Genomic DNA, 16,361 nt, shown 5'->3' on the forward strand with positions numbered 1-16,361 from the left:
CGCTGTGCCTCAAAACGCAGCCCCAGTGCAGGGGGGCGGGGGCGGGGGGGGGGGACGAGGAGGGATGTGACGGGAAGGGGAGGAAGGGGCAGCCTGAGCAGAAGGATGCGGTGTCAAGCAACATCATACGTTATAATAAGGAAAACGAGAACACTGTTCCTGGGAAGGGAATGGAAAGGCCCAATATCCTAGACTCGACGAGAGACACCACTTCATCAATTTCAAGTGAGGATTGCTAAAAAAGAAGGGAAGAAAGCACCTCACTTTCACAGGACCAACTCTACGTTCAGTGTCCTGTAACAAGGCATATAACGGAAAAGGACTTGGAAACAAGAATTTAGATACAGACACTGCTTTCATTAGGTGAGTCAGGAAAACTATCAGAAGTACACTATGCAGGCATGTGACATGAAGCACAGAATGACTGTATCAATTACGGGTTAAAAACCCAGGTCAAAAATGTTCGTGGGCAAGTGCAAACGTGAGGATGCAAAGTCACGGCTTCTTGCATCCACGTCTGTTTTACCAGGTGCCCACGCCCGTGCTTATACACTGGAAGAAGAGGAAGAACAGCAACAAAAGGAGACGGTACCTCTTCCTCAGGAGATTCTCCATCTCTCTCCCCTCCAAATTCTGACATTGTTTCCCCATCTGGAAAATGGAGTCGCAAAGACATTAATGATTACGTTTACCACTGTAAATTTTAAACACCCATATTCACCCATCTCCATTCATCCATACTTCAATAAAATAACGTGCCAGAACAGACTCTCAGAGGGCGGAAGCGCTGTTTTGGAAGCAAAGCCTGGTCGTGGTTGGGACAGTGATGAAGACAGGTGGCAAAAGCAAAACACTCACAAAGTCATGGACATTGTATTTGGATCCACACACTTCACATGTCCAACATTAGCCACCTTCTTCCTAAATGGAGGCGCTGAGCGTTGAACCCAGGACGTCCCGCATGCTAAGCACGCCTTCCATCTAGCAGCGCGCTATATATACGCTTCCCCTCCGAAAACGAGCTTCGGGGCAGACACTTCGGTAAATGAGCAAAAACAAACAGCTCAATACATGTTCACTAACTTACCGAACACGTCACTCCCGAGTGCTCCGTCGAGAGAGGTCAACGTGTTATCATCTGCCAGTTCCTCTTGAGCGATGTCAGCAGGCTCAGGAACATCTTCTGGTTTTGCGACCGTTAGCTCAGTCGCCCCGTCCTAGGAAACCAAAACAAAACAAGAACCGACCTTCAGAAACCATCATGTTCGTGTATTTGGTCATCCACTCACTCACTAGGACAACGGTTATTTCCTGTACCTATCAGGCCGCTAGCACTATCCTGGAGAAGCTGCCAATACAAATAAAAGTCAGACTCGGTGCCCTACGCTGCCAGGGGCACACATCCATGGAAACGAGTCACCACAGACAAGTCTGCACAGCCCTACAACTGAAGTCAAGGGAGAATGTAAGGGCACAAGGGACAGGAGAGTCTGTTGCACGTCCATAGCTCAGGGAATGCTGGGAAGACTGCGCTGTGCCTCAAAACGCAGCCCCAGTGCAGGGGGGCGGGGGCGGGGGGGGGGGGGGACGAGGAGGGATGTGACGGGAAGGGGAGGAAGGGGCAGCCTGAGCAGAAGGATCAGGTGTAAAACAACATCATAAATTATAAGGAAAATACAGGAACGTAGACTCAACAAGAGAGATCTTTTGATTAATTTCAAATGAGGATTGCTAAGAAAGAAGAAAAGAAAGCGACCTCACTTTCACAGTTAACTCTCTATTTTCAATATCCTGTAATAAAGTGTAATGGAAATGAATTAGAATAAAGAATTAACGAAAAAAAAAAAAAAGAGAAAACAATTGACGACACTGATTTCTTTAGGTGAGTTGGAAAAAATAATATATGTTCATTTTGCAGTCGTATGACATTAAGCACAGAATAAGTTTTGAATTATAAAAATACGTCAGAAATTTTCATTGTCAAATTCTAACATTAAAATTCAAAGTGAAAACAACCATCTTGTTATGTTTTAGCATTCTCAGATGCTTGTATCTTAAAATACGTATACGAAGAAAGACAGTACCTTCTTATCAGAAGATTCTTTGTTTTTTCCAAATTTGTAGATTGATATCCCATCTGTAAAATGTAGTTAGAAATATATTAATAAGAATATTACCACCGTGAGTTTTAAACACCCACGTTCATGTATCTCCATTTATGGATATTTCAATTTAAAAAGTGGTTGAAAGAAGTTTAGAGAATTATAGCATTTTTCAAAATAAAAGGTTAGTTATGGTTCGGATATTTTTGAAGACAGGTGGAAAAAAACACATAAAACTAATTAATATCATATCTGGGACTGCACAATTGATATTCTTTTTATTTGAAGTTTTTTTTAAATGGAGGTCGTGGAGTTTGCTAAGCATGCGTCACGTATACGAATGAGCTGTGCCCGTCCCTGCTGCACTCTACCTTCTAAGCATAGAGAAAAGTACAATTAAACAACTCCTTCCCTGCTGACTATCCTACTGAAGATGTTAGTTTGCTGAAGCAGAATGAAACTTGTGAGCCATCTTTCACCATCTGACACTATTTCCCACATCAGAACCTTGGGGAAGACAGGTCTACTATCACTTGAGGAAGCGACCACAAGCCACTGGTTCAGGTGTTTTCCTAACTAACGATCAACTGCGGAAGGTCAGGGCTCCACTCACTGGAGAAAATGATACGGGCGTGCTTCTCTCTGAAAACTGAGAACGTGGTGCATGTTGAAGGAACATGTGCAAAGGCACATTCTGGCTTCTGTCAGAGGACTCTTTTTTACTCTATAAGAGACACCTCCTTCCCATGTCAGGTTGGGGAAGACACAGTCCATCAAATGTGTGTGGAAACAGACTACAGGAGCATGACAATGTCCCCAGTCAGGTTTCCCCATGCTTTGCAAAGCCCTGGAGAGAGATCTCTCCTTCTTCTGCAGTGACTCAAGAAAGAATAGAGGAATATGCTTTCATCTTACCAAGTGGCGCAGCTGGTAGTGGTGGGCGAGGCTGCACAGGGCACAAGGTGGTCCCAGGTGGAGGTGGCCCAGGGTAAGGATGGGGCCCTCTTGCATCAAAAGTAACCTGCAGAACAGAATGGAGAGCTGTGTTGGATGAGAGACAAAAGCACCAACACCAACAAAAGCTGGAACCCAACGCAGCAGCGATCAGCACCGGGCACCCTCCCCTCCCCCGGGTGCCCAGACAGCAGCCCAGCGTCACACAGTTCACCCTCCCATTGGGGGCCTGCCTGCACAGGTTGCCACGGGGATAAAACACTGTCACCACACGTCACCGCCAGTGTCTGTTAAGTGGAGGAAGCCAAGGGGCCTGCCCCAGATGCACAGACAGGTTCCAGCACAGACAAAGTAGCACCTTCCCAACAGGCAGCCTCTCTGCCAGCCACCTTCCCCGGCGGCGCCACGGGAGCTGGCTCTGTACGGACCAGGAACATGGAGAAAAGCCGGACGTGAAGAGCCCATTCTCCACACGTGGAAGCAGAGCCGCACTGGGGTGCTCGCTCTGCCTGCAGGCCCCTACCCGGCCCTCTCTGACCCCTCCTCACAAAGGGCCCTCCTCCGCCCTGCAGGGGCTGCCCCTGGGCGCACAGAGCTCTGGGGAGCTGGGCACCCTGGAGGCCTGCGGGGAAGCTGGCCAAGTGCTTCTGAGGGGACAAGGCTGTCCTCAGAAGGCAGTCAGTCATCCTTATTCTCAGGTAAGTCTGAATTTTAAGTTCGTTACGAAACGCACACTACATGTGTCCTATGGAAAAGCTAAGTAAGAAGTCTCAACCCCACAACTGACACAGAAGGAATTTTAGCTCATGCGTAAAATGCCACAGTGTGTGATGAGACAGAGGAGCAGCTCTGACAGCTTCCAGGGCAGGACCGACCCAGCGCAGGATGGGGAACACAAGGTAAGGGCTGTGGTGCCAATCGGAACCCCCTGCAGGGAAACAGGCATCTTCACTGCGGGCCCTTCCACTCCAGCCTCTATCTCCTACTACAAACGCAGCATCTCTGAGAGTCAGGCTTTTCTACCTAGAGTGCAACTGGAGGAAGCGTGGAAGACACATTTACCTCCCCAGAAAAATCAGTGATGGGTTGTGACATTTGCTATACCCAAGAGGACTCAAAGCTGCACAAGGCACACAGTGTAAAGCTGGAGGGAGGGCTCTATTCAGTTTTCAGTCATCAGCATTTGAATGGACATTCTAAACAGGCGAATCACCTGGCTGAGACAGAAAGGAAGCAAAGTAACGATGACAGGAGTCGGTCTCAGTGACCCCGGAGCAACCCCAGTGAGGGAGGCCAGGAAGGAGTCAGGCGGGCCAGGAGAAGGAAGTCTGGAGTGAGGGAACCCCTCCTCCGGGTATTTCGAGAAACACAAGAAGTCTTCGGTCCTCAGCCCCTAAGCATTCCCTGATGGCTTTTGCAGGCACCACCCAAGGTGACAGGCTGAGGGGAGAAGCCCGCTGGCTCCTGGGCAAGAGTTCGAATCTGGAACGGAATGACACACTAGACCCGTCACAGAACACACCATCTGGAGATAAGGCCAGCAAAGGCCGCTGGGGAAAAAAAAGGTCAAAGTTGCCAGAAAGAGTTCCGACAGAGAATGATCACCCCATTTACCTGGGCCTCCGTGGCCGCCTCAGAAGGGCAGGAGTTGCCGTTCTGCACTGGAGCTGCACCAGGTCCTGAATCTGATAAAAGCCAGAGAAAGGATGGAGGATTACGCTTTGCTGCACAGACTTTGCTGAAGAAACACAGAACTTTCAAGCCTCCCTTCACCATGCTACACTCTTCCCCACACCAGAACCAGGGGGAGACAGGTCTCCTGACCCTTGAGGAAGAGACCAGAGCCCTGGTTCAGGTGTTCCCATAACTAATCACCCTAGATGGGAGCACAGGGCTCAGATCCCTGGAAATCAGCACTAACACAGGGGACTCACCACACACTTCAGGGGAAATCGCAGTTCCCACACAGGCTAAACACTGAAATAAGAAGAGGCTTTCATAGGAAGAGTATCAACAACCCCTGACCATGAGCTCCACCTCTTCCTCCTCAGCCCACCGGTAAGCTGTTACAATCCTTCTGACAGCATGTGTCTTGTGTAAGTGACCATGTGTCATGTAAATATTTATGAAAGAAGTAGTCTTAAACACACTAATATTGTAGTAAGTAGCAAACGAACAGTGAATTTTATGAAGATCCTACTGGAAGATTTTAGAGTTACACGTTTAACTCTAGAAGTGACACTACTCTACATAGTAATGCCACTTACTAACTGGCACTGATCACTGTGCGACATTTTTTGTAAGAACAAAGGGACCTGCAAAATTAGTGAAGAAATGCCTGCCATCTTAAAACAGATCTTGAACAGAATAGTTATCCACCAAGACAAATGAAGAAAAATTTTTTTCTCATCAGGACATACTGCCTTCATTCTAAAACCCCGGGCATGTTATTTTTCTCAACAAGGAGAATTCAGCCTTCAACACTGTGTCCAGGCGGGAAGAGGGTGCTGACGCTCATGTCTTCCAGCGCACAGAAACCAGCCACGCCAGCCACCCAAGGGCCTGGGGGGTGGCCCACAGCCCCTGGAGGGGCATGAGCTCCACTGTTCACAGAGGACAGAGCCTGGCTGGCTGGTGGCATGTGAAGAAAACAGCATCTTGTCAACCAGCTGAGAAACCATTCCCTGTGGTGAGTGTGTGGTGTGGTGTCCAGGAAACCCAACAATCGCCCACGGGGACAAGAAACCCATTCGGTGGTTTCTGCAGCAGAAATGAAGCTGCCACACTTCACAGTGTGCTCCTTACCTCTCAGGGGAGGAGGCAGCCTGTGTGGCCCTCCTGGGGTAGGGTCCTGCCTCATGTATTCCTCTGTCTGCCTCTCTCTGCAAGTTATGTCCAGTCTTAAAGATAGAGAAAGAATGGCTTCAATAAGAATTACATCATCAATTCCTCTACTAGATACAAAACAGCCAATCCTTAAGAATCTCAAAACACCCTTAAAACTGTTTCAAAATTCTGTACCTTTGTTTCAGGTGGGCATTCTCCCTTCTCAACTGAGCATTTTCCCTCTCCAGCTCCTGAGCCCCGAGCTGTGGGAGAAAAACACATCCACATTCAGTTGTGGCCGACTGTGCACAAAGGGAAGGAAGGAAACAAATTCTTACCCAGTTGTCTTGGGCCTTCTTCACGGCAAGAGCGATCTTAGAAGTCAACACATCAAGAAACACCCCATGGCAAGGGGTTCTCAGGGCCACAGTGACCGTCTCCATCAGGTGCTGAGGACTCGGTGTGTCAGGAGGAAGGCAGGGTACCTGGTGTCTCCAAGTGATCTCTGCTTCCCACGTTTGCCCGTGACATTCAACTCTTCTCCTACGAGTTACAAATTGTTCCATCAGAGAAGACACAACGCTGGGTATGACGTTAAATACCCTGCCCCAGCCCACGTTATCCGCACTGCACACTCTCACACAGCATCTCACCGCACAAGACACGCTCGCTGCACACGGCTGTAGAAGCACAGCGGGTGCAAAGCTGTCACTGCAGCCACTCCTCCCGTCACTGTTGTTGAACGCCTGCCGGGTTCTGCGCGGACACAACCCCCTCTCCCATTATGAGCGTTTCCCTCACGTGTCCTGTGCTGAGCATCTTTCATCATAAAGCTTGACTCTTCCTTTCCTTACATCCTGACCCTATTTCTCAGCCTTACAACACGTCGGTCTCCCCAGTGACATGGGCATGTTTGTTGGTCCGACTGACGCTACACCAGATTGCTGTCCTCAGGTTGAGAACAGTTTATAGCTTCTTCAGAAACATCTCTGCGAACCGTCTTTCCACTCAGTCTCCCTCCCAGAAATTGGAGGGGAAGAATTCAATGTTCCTTTTGCCCTTCCCCATAAATGCTCAGGCTGATAAATACACAGGAAAGAATGAAACGCCCTCCACTAATAAATATCAAAAAACTACACTCGGGCCTCTGGCAAGTGTTTGGTATCTGGGCTTCCCTTCAGCGTCCCCACCCCTACTCATTTGTGCATAAAGTAAACGCACAGGAAAAGCCCATGGGAGGTGTGCTCTGTGCCCCGCACCCCAGGCTCAGGCTCCTGTGACGGGGACAGTGCGAGCTCTCTGTGTTTCAACGTGGGAACCAGGGCCTGACCAAGTCATCACAACCAAACACATTAGGGTGAAGCAAGCATCCATGACTTGTTTGATTTCTCCCACTGAGAGCCCTGATTTCAGTCAAAGCCTGGGGCAAAACCTGGTTCTTCAGAGAATGTAAGAAAATGTTTGCTTTTGAAAGTGGGTTAATAGGTATGAAGTCTATGCCCTCCCCCTGAGAATAACCAGAAACTCTGGACAAATTACAAAATCCACGACCAAATACACAAAATTGCTAACAAGGCAGGAAGGAACATGAGGCCAAGATGGAAAAGAAGGAAGCCCAGGACTGGGTCCACCTTCCCAGAGGGTCACCCGGTAACTGCAGAGGAAACCACTGAGATGCAGAGCAGCCCGGCAGCTGTTGCCCCCCCCAAACAGGCACTGCAGTCAGACAGCTGGAGCTCACGGTCTGTCAGCAAAGGCGATCCCTAGAGTGACCCAAAGGCCTTAGCTGGGATCCACGAGAGCCACGTGCCAGGAACGAAGATGGAGAGGAGACACGGGCCTCACGAGGGCTGGCTGCACTGACTGATCTCAGCTGCCAACTGGGTTAACAGGATGCAGCGCTGCTGGCGCCCTGATCACCTGCCAGCTGTGACGCCCACCTTCTCTGAAGCAAGTTAACCTCACACTAGGCCTTAAATTTTCTCTATTTTCTACCCAACGTCTAGCGTTTAATAAAACTGACTGACACATGGCAGATCATGACAATACGGCGTAGCTGAAACCTAAGGACAACAAAAATGGACGTAGGGGGATCCAGACAATGAAGTGACTAAACCTGGTCCAAGAACCCAGTACGATCTCAAACTAAATACAAACAAGAACTCTGGTAACCAGTTAGAATGAACATAAGCAGCAGATCAGAGGAATCAAGACAAAAAAGTAAACACAAATCTGCACCGATGAGCACAGTAAGGGAAATTTGGTGGCAAGTGTTCTGAAACATATTATAATGCCCACATAATCCTACACATCCGTTCACTCATTATTCATCGCAAGTAACACGGGAACATCTCACCCTTCAGTGCCTATATTTCTCTGTCCACAAGTTTTATCAAAGCAGCGTGCTTTCTTCTTCAGCTTTTGGAAACTGGCTTCCTCTACTACATTCACAGATCCCGATGCAGCATGGTGGTCTGTAAACAAAAAAAAATTTGTCTCTGTGTGTGTACGTGTGCACTCAAGAGCTTGGTTGTGGTGGGGAGGAGAGAAAGGAGAGAATCCTGAAGGCAGGAACCCACTTTTTACCTTCCCAGTGCAAACTCGTTTCTACTACAGGTGTGTCTCATTTTATTGCCCTTCCAAGTAATGCATTTTTTTAAACAAATTAAATATCTGTAACAACCCTGAGTTCAGCAGTGACATTTCTGTCCAACAACATTTGCTCATTTCTTTTCTCTGTGTCACATTTTGGTAATTCTTGAAATATTTCACTATCATCTTAATTAAAATAGGCATGACATTCCTTTAAGGCAAATCCAGCGCAAGTCCCTAATTCTCAGCAATTCTACAAACCCTGAGAGAGATGAAGAGGCTACAAAAGGAAAGTCTGAGGCCAGCAGGGGTTGCTCCATGAGGTTTAAGGCAAGATTCCATGTCCACTGCGTACCTGTGCAAGGTAAGGCAGAAAGAGCTAATCTAGAAGCTGTTGCAAGTTCTCCAGGAGATGAAGCTAAAATAGCTAATGAAGGTGGCTACACGAAACGACAGATTTTCAATGCAGACAATTGCAAGTGGAGGCCATCCAGCACTTTAATAGCTAGAGAGGAGAACTCAGTGCCTGGCATCAAAGCTTCAATGGACAGGCAATTTTCTTGTTAGGGGCTAATGCAGTGGGTGACTAAGTTGAAGCCAATATTCATTTAACATCCTGAAAGTTCTATGTCCCATGAGAATCCCCTGAAATCTACTCTGTGCTCTATAAATGGAACAAAGCCTGGATGACAGCACATCTATTTACAATATGAAAATTTCAGCCCATTGTTGAGAACTACCTGCTCAGAAAACAAAACAAAACAAAAATATTTCTTTCAAAATATTACTGCTCATGGACAATGCACCAGTCACCCAGGAGCTCTGACACAGATGTATGAGATGAATGCTGTTTCCATGGTTAACACAACATCCATTCTGCAGCCCATGGATCAGGAGTAATTAAAACTTTTAAGTCTTATTATTAAAGAAATACATTTTGGAAGACTGTAGCTGCCACAGACAGTGATACCACTGATGGGTCTGGGCAAATGAATGGAAAACTTTCTGGAAAGGATTCACCACTTTAGGTGCCATTAAGAACATTCGTGATTTATGGGAAAAAGTCAAAACATCAACACGAACTGGGGTTTGGAAGGGATTGATTCCAATCCTGATGTGTGACTTTGAGGGGCTCAAGACGTCAGTGCAGGAAGGTACTGCAGATGAGCTGAAAATAGCAGGAGAACTAGAGTTAGAAGTGGAGCCTGAAGACATGACTGAATGGCTGCAACCTCCTGATAAATGTGCATGAATGAGGAGCTGCTTCTTATGCACAAGCAAAGAAATTGGTTTCTTGAGATGGAATCTACTGGTGAAGGTGCTGTGAAGAATGCTGAAATAACAAAGGACTTACAAGAGTGCATGAAGTTAGTTGATACACTACTGCAGGGTTTCAGAGGACCGACTCCAATTTGGAAAGAAGTTCTGCTGTGTGTAAAATGTATCAAATTGCCTGCTACAGAGGACTTGTTCCTGAAAGGAAGTTACCCTGTGACAAACTTCACTGTGGTCTTATGTTAAGAAGTTGCAAAAGCCACACCAATCTTCAGCAACCGTCACAATGATCGGTCAGCAGCTGCCAACATCAATTCCAGACCATCCACCAAAATGACTAAAACTCAATAAAAAAAAAGTTAAAAAGACCATCCACCAACAAGATTACACCTCACTGAAGGCTCAGATGATGCCTAGTATTTTTTAGTAATAAAGAATATTTTCATTAAGTTATGAACATTGGGGTTCTTAGACACAGTGGTATTGCTCACTTAATAGACTACAGTATAGTGTAAACTTAACTGTTACATGCACTGGAAAACCAAAAAAAAAATCATTTGACTCTCTTTAGTATGATATTTACTTTATTCTAGTGGTCTAGAACTGAAGCCACAACATCTCCCAGGAAGCCTGCATATGAGGCTCTCTTCGCAACAAGCAACATACCTTCCAGGCTGCAGTCCACAGTCATCACAGCGTTCTGCATCGAACCCTCAGATCTGGTCTTCAAAACACGTGGCTGCAAGAGAGATGTGAGAAAAGATGTTCGAGAAGTACTGCTCCACAGCAATGTGAATGGACTTAACACAAGAGGATTGTACACTTGGAATCGGCTAAGACAGGCCATCTGCTTTATGTGCACTACAGCACAATTAGACACTGACACACATCTTTCTGCTGTAAGGATCTCTGGGGTGAGTAACATTTCGTACTCTTTTCTTGCTGCTCAGCTGGACGTCCTCCCACACATGCACTTCTTCAGGTTTCATTGTAGCTTCATGGACATGAGCTTTATTAAGAGCAATTTCAACCTAAAACATTCTCATTGATGACTAAATTCCCAAGTAAAATAATCTGAACAGATATCAACATTTAACCTTCTAAGACATGAAATTGTTGTTCCTTGTGAAAGCTAATGTGTACAGTGAAAATCATGCTGCTAATGGAGGCATTTCCCTCTTAAATTCCTGAAGTGTTCATTGAAATAGGGTCTTTCAAGGTCTCTGGAGATGTTCCTTTTTCCAGTATCTTCACACAGGACAGAAACAAAGCATGTGCTAAGATTTCAATGAAAACTCAGGGTGATATGCTTAAAAAGTGTGTAACTTTTTTTAAAAAACAAATTATTTTGTTAAGTACAAAACAAACCATAGAAAATAAATACATCAGCTCTGGTACATGTCCAAAGACTTTGGTGAGCATTCTCTCCAGAAGATATTAAGGCAGTGAAATGGTTCTGAACACACAAATTTTAAAAAGAAAGGAAAACAAGTGTCATACGCCCCCTTATACATGCTTGAAAGCATCTGGGACTTTCCCTGAATTTCAGTTTGGGGTCGAAGACAGTGTCTGCTCCATCTGAGAGTTTACAGCAGACAGGGCCTCTTCAAGTTCTAGCACTGGGCGTCCTAGCAGCTCGTTCTGGCCCCCTGCGTCTTGCATTTCCTTCTTCAGCTGGTCCTGTTCCATCACCAGCCTGTCAAGCTCTTCCAGCAAGTCTTGGTTTGTTCTGATGGGCAGTTGCTTCTCTTCAACCCAAGTGGAATCCTGTCCCTTCTCAGCCAGGACTCACAGCCACCCCTAAGTTTCCTGGGATGGCAGCTGATCCAGGCTGGGCCCAGGACAAATGTCAAGCCCATGAAGAAATGCAGAACAAAGAGAGACCTTCAGGCACAGATATTCCCTCGCCTCCATAGACTTCCTCCTCACTGGACAATGGAAGACATGGCTGGACGACAAGCGGAAAGCAAGGGTGGGAAACTGCTCATGTCAAAGAGCTCACAAATCAGTGTCCCTGGTGGAACATAAAGTTTACCCAAATTCACATGGAAAATTCTCTGTTTAACCTAAACAGGGCAACGGGCTGCACAGCTCGGCTAGTAACTTCCTTCACCTCTCCGGTGTTTCCTGGCATTTTCTATGTATCTTGGAGGGCAGTGTGAGTGGAGAGAAAACTCCCTAGGTTGTGAAAACAAGACGTATTTCCTAGTCTCTGAAGTTAAAAAGTCACGAAGGTTTTAGTCCGTGAAATTCTGGATCATTGTTCACAGGGAGGTTCTGCTCCCAAGCTCCCACACTCTGCTGTGGCCAAAAGCAAGAGGAGCGGGAGTGCGCAGCTCGCCCAGGGCACAAGCCTCAGGAGCCCAGCTGCGGTCAGCACAGCAGCCAAACTCTTACCGAGCGCAGACGCTTGGCGTTCTGGTCCCTCGCTGCCTGCACTTTAGCTCGAGCAATTTGAATCATGTCATTCAAATATTCATTATCCTTCTCAATAGTTTCCAAGTTCTTCAAAAAAACATATTTAATCAGTAACAATTATTCATTACTTTCATTTGTTTTCAGAATGTAATCTAGGTAAGAAAAGGTTTGTACCTCAAACTTCAGTGCTTCCTCAGAGAGCATCTTCTTTTGCCTAGTGGTCTTCCCTAAGTATTTCTTTGCATCATCGGTCTATGCAAATATGTAAGAAAGGAAACAGAATTACAAATATCAATCACACTGCTAGCCGAACCTATCTTGTGTGTGACCCCTTCCACTAATACAGAAAGTGGTGCTTTACATCTATGACACTTGCTTTGTTTGTTTTTTTTACTGAAATATAGTCAGTTACAATGTGTCGGTTTCTCACGTATAGCATCATGTTTCAATCACACATATATATACCTGTATTTGTCTTCACATTCTTTTTCGTTATAGATTACAAGATATCAAGTAGAGTTCCCTGTGCTCTACAGAAGACATTTTTTTATCTAGGACACTTGCTTTGAACCGAGACCTCTTATAGAACATACAGAACAGGACAGTAGGATGAAAAAAAAGAGAGCCAAATAACTGAACTACCAAAGGGGGAAGGAACTGAAGGTGAAATCATAAAAAAAAAAATATCAAAAGGACAACAATACCTTCTGCTTCCAAGCAGATATATTTTCTGCAAGTTCTCTGTTTTCTTTCTCAAGACTCTTGATCTTTCCAGTTATCTGCTTTAAAGTAACTAAAAGGAGATAAACAAATTTCTCATATTGTCAGGAAAACCCAGTAGAATAGAATTATCCCGACTTAGCAGCAGCAGAGACATCTCTGGCTGGCACTATGAGTATAATTAACTTTTTAACTTTACTACTGTGCCTAAAGGAAGCAAATCTTAGTGGCATTCTAAATGTGAGATCACAGATTCCTAGTTCAATTTTTTTCAAAGATGCAGAAACACAATAAAGTCTTCTCCTAAATTCTCTCCCAGCTATAAGCACCATTCTTAGGAAATTCAATCATTCAAATACTTCTGACATCACCAGAGATGAAATAGAAAAACCAAGCATCCTTCCCCCTTAACATTCTCTCCTCCAATTACTAAGTAAACATGCCCCTGCTTAAAAAAAAAAAAGAACCCTCATCCCATGCAGGTTCCCCCAACAGCCAGGCCCCATCCTATCCGCAGCACCACAGAAGGCAAGTTCAACATGTCGCCTGACTGGGCCTGCACAGGCCCCCAGTGTCGTCCTGCTGCCTGGCAGATTGTCCTTCATGAAAACCATGCTGGGGGCCCTGGAGGACAAGGTCGCTGGAATTAAGCACTTTGGTACCATGTGGGCTTCCCCACCTAGTCACTGGAGAACCTGGATAACACACAGTCCCTAAATGACAAGCTTTTCCATCCCCAGGATGAGAATGTTCCCATCACTGCTTCATGAAAACAGCACATATAAAGCAGCCGGCCACAGGCGACTCCACATGTGACGCTCTAGAATGCAGCCCTCAGCTCCAGACTCCTCTCTCGGGCATCTAAGTCCCTCATCTGACCACACAGCACACATGCATCTTCTCTTTGCCCAGCGGGGACGCTCTGATGCTGAGATCCCTCTGCTCAGCACCAGCCCTTCTGCATCCACTGTCACCAACAGCAGCCCTCAAGGGCCTACTGAGCGCAGGGCAGCCACCCTGCCCACCACACGCAGCCCTACTCGATCAACAGAGCCTGTGAAGCCTGCACAGAAAGCAGCATCCTCAGGCTGAATCACTTCCATTAAGTCCCCACTGCCATGAATGGCCCCCTTCACTTCTGAGTCACAGCCCACGGTTTCCCCTCGGCTGTGACACACACACCTGGCCACACCTGCATCCCTCCCTCAGCCTAGAGAGTCCTGACAGGCTCCAGTGGTGTTTCAGCATCTTTCCTTTTCACCAAGAGCCAGGTCACGTCAGGTAGTCACTCCGAACATTAGACTCTTTTCATCACCTGCTTCCTAAAGGTTTTATGCAAAGTTAAACTCATCCTAGTCTCCCGACTCCTCACACCCTCCTCGTCTCTTACCTCAATAGATGCCAACTTCCTCTACAGTGTCATTTAGACACCATCCCAGGAGTAAAATTTTCAAGAGTTAAGAAGTCTGACATAAGAAGTCATTGTGTTTACTCTTAGTTGAATGAAAACCCACATCGGATCCCGGTACTGAGAAAATATTACAAAGGAAACTAAACACTAATACCTTACCTTGAGTCACTGGAAGCTCTACCTACGAGAGGAAGAGATATTACATTTGAAGTCAAAACATATAATGAGTAAATATATAGTTTCTAATAAACTATCAAAACAGTAATTCATTGAAATTACAATTATCACTTTGGTTCAGCATAACAATTCATGTGATTAAAAATCAGGAAAAATCAGAATTTCCTACTTAAGGCATGATCTTTCACTCACCATTTCTGATAGCACAATGGTAAATAACTTATTTTAGAACAAAAGATCTGTTTACACTATTAAGTAAACACCAATCTATTCAATTTTCATAATGCATATTCATACTTAATAACACTGAACTGTATTATTTTCATAATATGTTCTTGTAATGCATCATTTATCTGATTTTTTCTTTTGTCAAACCAAACATCCACACTGAAGTCCAGAACCTGGATTGTTGTGTAACCTTCAAAAGAGAGAGAGACAGGTACGAGAAACTAAAAGAAAAATAAAGGCAAAACCTTTATACTAAGATGCACCCTTTCATTCAATGAAAGGTTTTCTGAAATCTTATGCAGAGTTGAGTGTTGAATTGATAAGCAATTGTAACATATGAGGTCGTTAGATTTGTCAAGACCGCTAAAAACAAACGGACATCAAATGAGACATCAGATGAGAATAAAGTGAGCAATAGCTGTAACAAAAGCACACGCAGCAGCAGGACAGACAGCGACCATTTTCAAGAAGCGAACGTGCTTCTTGACTCAGACATGAGTCATCATCTGAGGAGTAAATAGCTCAATAAAACCCAGGCAGGACTCCACTGTAATACCATGTAAAGACACACTTCCCTGACCCTTAACACATATTTCTTCATTCAAAACTTTAAGTGACAATCAGAGGCTGAGGCCAGCCCCTAACCTTGCCAAGATATCGGAGCATCATCACAGTGTCGAAGCTCCAGGGGCAATACCAGGGCTGCAGAAGAATGCATCCACGGAGGGCAAACAAGAAGACACAGACATTCCCTTCACTTCACACTTGCTCACGGAACACTGAGCGTCCCTGTCCCCTGTCACCCAACACACAGGCAGGGGCAGGTTGGGAGAGAGATGGGCTCACCAAATACTTAACCTTCCTGTTTTGCTGTTGAAGAGAAGAGTTTATAAATTCTCATTTTCTCATTGAGAATATATTGTTGTCTTGCTCAATGAGTTCTTACTATATAGTATTTTGCAACAAATTTCCATTTCAAAACTAATTTCTGTTTAAGTTAGTAATCTAAAAGGGAACAAAGAAAAGACTCCTGGACTCTGGCCCAGGCAGGCAAATAAAATGTCCAGTGACTATAAAAATTCCTGTTAGGTGTGATTAAAAGAACACTGTCAGGTACTTTAGTAATACTCACAGCGACGATGGTCTTCCAGACGAACGAAAGAAAACTAGGAACTCCCCAGGCGGCAGCAATGAGAATAAGCTTCCACAGAAGTTCATAAACATCAGACCCAGGATGGGAAAGAACGAGAGTGCGGAGGATCTGAAAAGATATTGGAGATAATGAGGAACCTCAAAGACATTCGCAGTGTATCTGTCACAGGGAATCATCTTTAGAAACCCTCAACCACACCCTCAAGTAGCTCCTCAGAGAGGCGAGAAGGGACACGAGTTCAAAAGGAGCTGGGGGACGCTCAGGAGTGTGGGTATGTTTACTGCCTTCGTTTGGTGATAGTTTCACTGCTGCTCACATATGTCAAATATCTGATACACAAAATGTTAGAGATTTGACTTTGCTGACAGACACACTGCAAGTATTTTTTAAATAGTTAACAGAACTTAACCTACGAATGTAGAAGCCAACATGAAATTGAAAATAAGCAAACACAAACCTACAGGGCCTGGGACGCCTCCATCTTCTATTGTATGTTCATGAAGTA

General features: G+C 45.4%; 1 protein-coding gene across 1 annotated transcript in view; it reads right to left on the reverse strand.

Annotated features, from left to right (window-relative positions):
• Positions 1–1,285: 1,285 nt before the first annotated feature.
• Positions 1,286–16,361, reverse strand: part of LOC107033620 (uncharacterized) — a 38,130-nt gene continuing 23,054 nt past the window's right edge. The window contains exons 3-16 of the mRNA XM_072975741.1: positions 15,836–15,964; positions 14,458–14,479; positions 12,872–12,960; positions 12,342–12,419; positions 12,147–12,254; positions 10,416–10,488; positions 8,239–8,356; positions 6,221–6,425; positions 6,078–6,145; positions 5,862–5,956; positions 4,671–4,741; positions 3,018–3,123; positions 2,085–2,137; positions 1,286–1,348 (exon numbers count right to left, since the gene is read on the reverse strand). Coding sequence (XP_072831842.1) covers positions 1,286–1,348; positions 2,085–2,137; positions 3,018–3,123; positions 4,671–4,741; positions 5,862–5,956; positions 6,078–6,145; positions 6,221–6,425; positions 8,239–8,356; positions 10,416–10,488; positions 12,147–12,254; positions 12,342–12,419; positions 12,872–12,960; positions 14,458–14,479; positions 15,836–15,964 — 1,278 coding nt within the window. The remainder of the gene's footprint in view (positions 1,349–2,084; positions 2,138–3,017; positions 3,124–4,670; positions 4,742–5,861; positions 5,957–6,077; positions 6,146–6,220; positions 6,426–8,238; positions 8,357–10,415; positions 10,489–12,146; positions 12,255–12,341; positions 12,420–12,871; positions 12,961–14,457; positions 14,480–15,835; positions 15,965–16,361) is intronic.

Source organism: Vicugna pacos, chromosome 13 (assembly GCF_048564905.1).
Source record: "Vicugna pacos chromosome 13, VicPac4, whole genome shotgun sequence".
Classification (NCBI taxonomy): domain Eukaryota; kingdom Metazoa; phylum Chordata; class Mammalia; order Artiodactyla; family Camelidae; genus Vicugna; species Vicugna pacos.